Consider the following 6000-nt stretch of genomic DNA (forward strand, 5'->3'; position numbering starts at 1 on the left):
CCCCCAAGGTTTACCTTGCGCCAACATAAAATACCTTCCTTATTTCCAATTAAAATAACAATTGTTGTTGTTAAGTGCCTCTGAGTGAGTCCCACTCATATCTCATAGTGACCCTGCATAGTTTCCTAGGAGCAGCTGGTGAGTTTGAACCACTGAACTTGCGGTTCAAAGTGACCTTGTGGTCCAGAGCATTATCCTGCAGTGCCACACCAGGACCCCCCACTTTTTTTTTTTTTTTTTTTTGAGTTTTATAGTTTTATGGAGTATTGCTCTTTTATTTTTGTCGGTTAAAATGTTGCACATGAGTCAGTGTGGTTACGTAAGCTCAGTTATGACTTGTGTTCCAAAGTGCCAGGCGTTTATGACTTGTGTTCCTAAGTGCCAGGCATTTGTGGGTGTCCTGACTTCAGTTTTGACTAAAAAAAGAAAACAAAAGGTTTGCAGTAATAGTATTAACTGAATTGCAGGACCTTTTTGAAGTTTGAGGGAATGATGGGTTAGGGTAAATGGAAAGAAAAGTGGTTTAGGGAAAGAAACAATACTTTTTTGGTATGCTAGTTAGTGGGGTATTTTCAGCTGTAAGTCTTATGCTTACTAAAAGATAATGAAATCAGTTTTATTAAGAGCTTATGAAACAATTGCCCAAACAGCGCTGTCCATTATAAATATGAGGGAGCTTCTAAAGTTAGTGGAGAAATTCCATTATCTTTTAATTCCCTTTTTTCATAGACGTTTTGAAGTCCCCTTCTTTAGGTGGTTCTTTAAAGTTGCCAGACTTAGAAATGACCCAGAAGGCCAAAGGATTGGTGCAACCTCTACACTTCCCTGACATGAACCATTGGAGAAACTCAGCAGGGTTAGAAGTTGAAGAAAAAGAAACATTTAAATGGAGAAATAATGTATGATTTTTACCTTGGAAACAGAATACTAGGTAGAGCGGATCAGCCTTCCCCATGCCCAAAACATCCTCTTTTACATTGCATTTTTTATTATCTCTTCAGCTTGTCATATCTTTTAATTATCCTTTCAACTCCAAGCATCCTTTTAAAAAAATGTTGCTGATTACTTGAATCAGATTCTTTCCTCCTAAAGGTCTTGATCAGCAGCTTGATCAAAAGCATTGGAGCTTTTAATGGGTATTCTTGTTATTTTTTTGGAGTCCTGATGTGGCCCTACAGGGTAATGCTCTGGACCACAAGGTCACTTTGAACCACAAGGTCAGTGGTTCAAACTTTCTAGCTGCTCCTAGGAAACTCTGCAGAGTCGCTGTGAGTGAGACTGACTCAGAGGCACTTAACAACAATTGGTGCAAGGAAAACCTTGGGGGTAGGAAGGTTTAGGTGGAATTGCTCTAGTCCTTTGAGGGCAGATTGAGGCATGGGTAACTGGAGGCCCAGAAAGAGGGGATAGTAGTGAATGGGGAAATGACAAAGAAAAAATATGGGAAGACATCAAGGACAGATTTTGCCTGTTTCAAAATTTAGGTGAGTAGGTAGGTGAATTCCTGTTCTTTTCCCACAGAACCGCAAATTGGGTTAGTGATTTTTAGGACCATAGTTTATCTATATTAAGACTGAAAATTTTTTGTTGGCTAGTCTCTGAAGGACCTTAATACCATTGTTTCTATCAGAGAAATGTGTTCTGCCTTCCATGTGACTTTCAAGTAGATATTTGGAATGTATCTATTCTGGACTGCTTGCAACTTGTCTTTCTAATCATAAACAATATGGCTTGCCTTTGTAGCTGGCCTCTTTCAATGATAGAAATTCAGAATGCTATCAAAGTTCTAGTCCATTGGTGCTCTTCTCTCTGATGCTACCTCAATTCCTGGGATTTTTACCCCCTAATGTTTATTGTGAATTATGTGATAGTTTACATGGGAGAACATTAGCTTTACATTTATTCTATCATTTCATTGCCATGGTTACAATCCCCTCCATGCATCATCAACCAACCAAAGGATATACCCAGCAAACCTGCCCTCCCCCGCTCTCCCCCCCAGTTGTCAGCACACAGCTCTTCTCCCTCTCTGGGTCTAGAGTCCCCAGCTGCTCCATCTCTTCACGGCATCATCTCTGCCTCCATCTCTGGCGTCACTGCTTCTCTGGGTAGGGTCCCGCTCTCTGCTCTTCTCCCTTGATGGTTCCAGGGACCTCCGCTCCTGGACTGCAAAGTCAGTCACTCCCCTCCTTTTGCTACAAAACGCCCACCTTTACATTTCCAACCCTCACAGTCAGTCCTGATAATAGTTATTCACCATTGTACCCCAGGGGACCTATCCTCATCTCCTTTCTTTAGCCCCACCCAGACAGATTGGATACTACTCAGTGCAGATTCTACCTTCCTCCAGTCATTGAAGGCCAGGTCAAGTGGATATTATCTGCGAGTGTGGGTGTTCTTGTGCATATGCCCTCTCTTCTTATCAGCTGGAATATTCACTCTCCACTCTAGTCCTCTGTGGCTATGTCACTAACTCTCCAGGTCTTGCCACAATGCTGGCCAACCAGGTTTCCACCCGGTTTCATAGGAGTCTATTGAACGTTGTAGGGCTTAGCTTGCCATCTTCATTGCTGTTTTTCCCTCACTAATTTCTGGGATTTTTATGTAAATATTTTTACATTTAATCTTCACAGTTTAAAGGTTTTTTAAAAAGATATGTTTACAGTTGATCTTTAGCTGTTGGTGTGGATACAACAGCATGAACAATATGTTGGATTGGGAAGAGTGCTAATTCTGGTTCCAGCATTCTCAGTGATAATCCTTAGATAATTTAAGCTTTCTGGAAATGAGTTTCTTCCTTTTCAAAATTGAAATGATAGCTCACCATTCATTTGGCAGATTTAGAATATTACATAATAGCAAAAAACCTTGAAAAGCATAAAACAATATATTCACTTTTAGTACTCTTATTGTATGGAAAGGTATTTGTAAACTTCAGAGTTGGAATTTTTCCCTTATTGTTTAATTCCGTTTCCTTTTAGAAGATCCCTCTTACCTTTTCTCTTAATGAAAAGTGAGTAATGTGTGAGCAGTCAAATAAGAATTTAAAGTTGAAATTATGTTTCTTTAGATAAATTAACTTTGAAGATTCCTTGGAAGAACCTTTATGGAGAAGCAGTTGTTGCAACCCTAGAAGGATTATATCTGCTTGTTGTCCCTGGAGCAAGTAAGTTATTTAGGACTTAAGTATTCACTAAGAACACACTGAAATGAAAATGTTACCTGGTATAGAAAATAATTTAAATGAACTAATCATATGGATGTATACATATGTGTAACATGTAAATATATATAGCCCTGGTGTGGCGCTGTGGGATAGAGCACATTGCAATGCAATGTCGGTTTGAACCACAGGATCGGCGGTTCAAACTCACCAGTCACTTCTAGGAAACACTCATTATGCCGGGTCACTATGAGTTAATGGCACCTAACAACAACAACAGCAACATGTACACACACACACATGTATCTGCACATTTATATTGCCACATTTATATACACAATGTTTTCATGTTATTGCTGGAAAAAATAATTTCACCCATTGTTAAATTTATTATATTCTACATGAATAATTATTTCACAATTAAGGCTTCGTACTATGTGTAGATACAAATTTATTTTGGGGGAATGAAATAAAATGCGGTGTTGTTTTGTTTTATTTTTAATGTTTGTTGTGTTGTTGTTATGTGCCGTGGAGTCAGTTCAGACTCAGTGACCCAGCACAGGGTTTCCGAGGCGGTACATCTTTTACGGGAGCAGAAAGCCTCATCTTTGTCCCGCAGAACAGCTGGTAGTTTTGAACTGCTGCCCCTGAGGTTACCAGCCTGATTCGTAGCCACTATGCTACCAGAGTTCCTTATTTGTTTTTGTAGTAATGTGTTAATCTGTACATTTCAAGATTGTTAAAATTGATTTTTTCCCCATTTGCTTGCTTCTGATTTTGGTTGAACATTCTCTCAAAATTATGTGTGTAAAATAGGTAATTTTTTTTTCTCTCTCAGAAAATATAATATTATAGTTTTTAATGAATGTTTTAATTTTTTTTTAGCTTTTTATTGTGAATTGAGTGAAGGTTTGCAGAGCAAATCATCTGATTTACAGTCAACAAATCATATACTTTGTTTCATTATGATGATTGCAGTCCCCTCCATGTACCATCAGTTAACAGTATTTACCTCTGTTCACTTAACTCTCTTGTATTCCTACCTGTGTCTCCTGCTACCCTCATCTTTCCTGTGCTAATTTCTTTCTTGTTGTATATTGCCTCACCCCGTAAACTATGTTCACATGTGTCTATGCTGTAGTCTGTGAATAATTGTCTCTCACCCTCACCCCACCATAACCACCATAGAATTTTTTTTTTTAAGAAAACCTTTTCTTAACTATGTACAACAGTGGGTTCATACACTGTCCTTTTGTAATCAGTATGATTTTTTTGTTTGTTTGTTTTATGGCTGGATTCTGTTGGCTAGATTTTGTTGAGCATTTTTGTGTCTGTGTTCATGAGGGTTACTGGTGTAAAAAATTCTTTTGTAGTGATGTCTTTGCATTAGTATAATTGGTGTCAGTTCCTCTCTGAATGTTTGGTTGAATTTACCAGTCAAGTCATCTGGCCCTGGACTTTTTTTTGGTTGGCAGTTTTTTAATGCCTTGATCAATTTCTTCTCTTGTTATGGTAGTGGTGGTGGTGTGCCAGGGGGTCAGTTCTTACTCATGGTGACCCTTCATAGGGTTTCCGAAGCTGTAAATCTTTACAGGAGCAGAAAGCCTCAACTTTCTCCTGCAGAACAGTTGCTAGTTTCGAACTGCTGACCTTGAGATTAGCAGTTCAACTCACCAGAGCATGCTCAAATTTTCTATTTTATTTTGTGTTAGTGTAGCTAGGTCCTGTGTTTCTAGAAATTTGTCCGTTTCTTTTAGATTTTCAAATTTGTTGGAGTATAATTCTTCGTAGTATTCTGTTATTTTCCATTTTATTTCCATTGGTTCTGTTGTGATGTCACCCATAACATTTCTTATTTGTGTTATTTGCATCTTCTCCTTCTTTTCCTAGATTTGTTAATGATTTGTCGATTTTTTCAATACTTTCAAAGAACCAACTTGTCATGCTGATTCTTTCTATTGTTTTTCTGTTTCATTTATTTCTGCTCCAACCTTTGTTATTTCTTTTCTTCTGGTGGCAGAAGGCTTTCTTTGCTGTACTTTTTCTAAATGTTGGAGATTTTGGGTTAATGTGTGGATTTTGGTTCTTTCTTCTTTGTGTATTTCTGTGTTTATTGCTATAAATTGCCCTGTGAGCACTGCTTTGTTGTGTCCCAAAGGTTTTGGTATGTTGTGTCGTTCTTATTTGATCCAAAGATTGTTTTTTTTTTTAATTCATTTTTTATTTACTCTATTACCCAATAGATTTTAAACATGGTTTTATTCAATTTTCATGTATTTGATTTTTCCCCCCTTGATCTTCATGTTGTTGATTTCTGATTTTATAGCACTGTGATCTGAGAAGATGCTTTGCAGTATTTTGGTATTTTAAAATTTATTGGGGTTTGCTTTGTGGCCTAACAATGGTTTATCCTGGGGAATGTTCTATGTGCACTGGAAAAGAATGCTCTTTGTGCTGTTACTGAGTTGAGTACTTTGTATATGTGTATGAGATCAAGTTTATTAATTGTGTTTAGTTCTTCTGTGTCTTTGTTGAGTTTTTAATGAATGTTTTAAAACTTTTATTTAAGTATTATCTTTGAATTTCTTTTTCAGATAAAGGATCTATAGTACTAAGAAAATTTTGGATATTTTTAATATTTTAGGAAGAAATTATTTATAATTTCTCCATCATTATATAAATACTGTTCTAATTTATATATTTTGCTTTCTAGTTTTAGCCATACATATATATATATATATATATAAGGAGCTCTGGTAGCGTAGTGGTTACGAATCGGGCTGCGAACCTTAAGGTCAGCGGTTCTAAACTACCAGCCGCTCCGCGGGAGAAAGATG

At 37.3% G+C, this 6000-nt stretch overlaps 1 protein-coding gene across 4 annotated transcripts in view; it reads left to right on the forward strand.

The window, feature by feature from the left end:
* Positions 1-6000, forward strand: part of VPS13C (vacuolar protein sorting 13 homolog C (S. cerevisiae)) — a 249499-nt gene that overhangs the window by 20407 nt on the left and 223092 nt on the right. For all 4 annotated transcript variants that reach the window (XM_006831581.1, XM_006831578.1, XM_006831579.1 and 1 more), the window contains exon 4: positions 3071-3166. In XM_006831581.1, the coding sequence (XP_006831644.1) occupies positions 3071-3166 (96 nt within the window). The remainder of the gene's footprint in view (positions 1-3070; positions 3167-6000) is intronic.

The sequence above is a fragment of the Chrysochloris asiatica genome, unplaced genomic scaffold (assembly GCF_000296735.1).
Source record: "Chrysochloris asiatica unplaced genomic scaffold, ChrAsi1.0 scaffold00004, whole genome shotgun sequence".
Lineage (NCBI taxonomy): Eukaryota > Metazoa > Chordata > Mammalia > Afrosoricida > Chrysochloridae > Chrysochloris > Chrysochloris asiatica.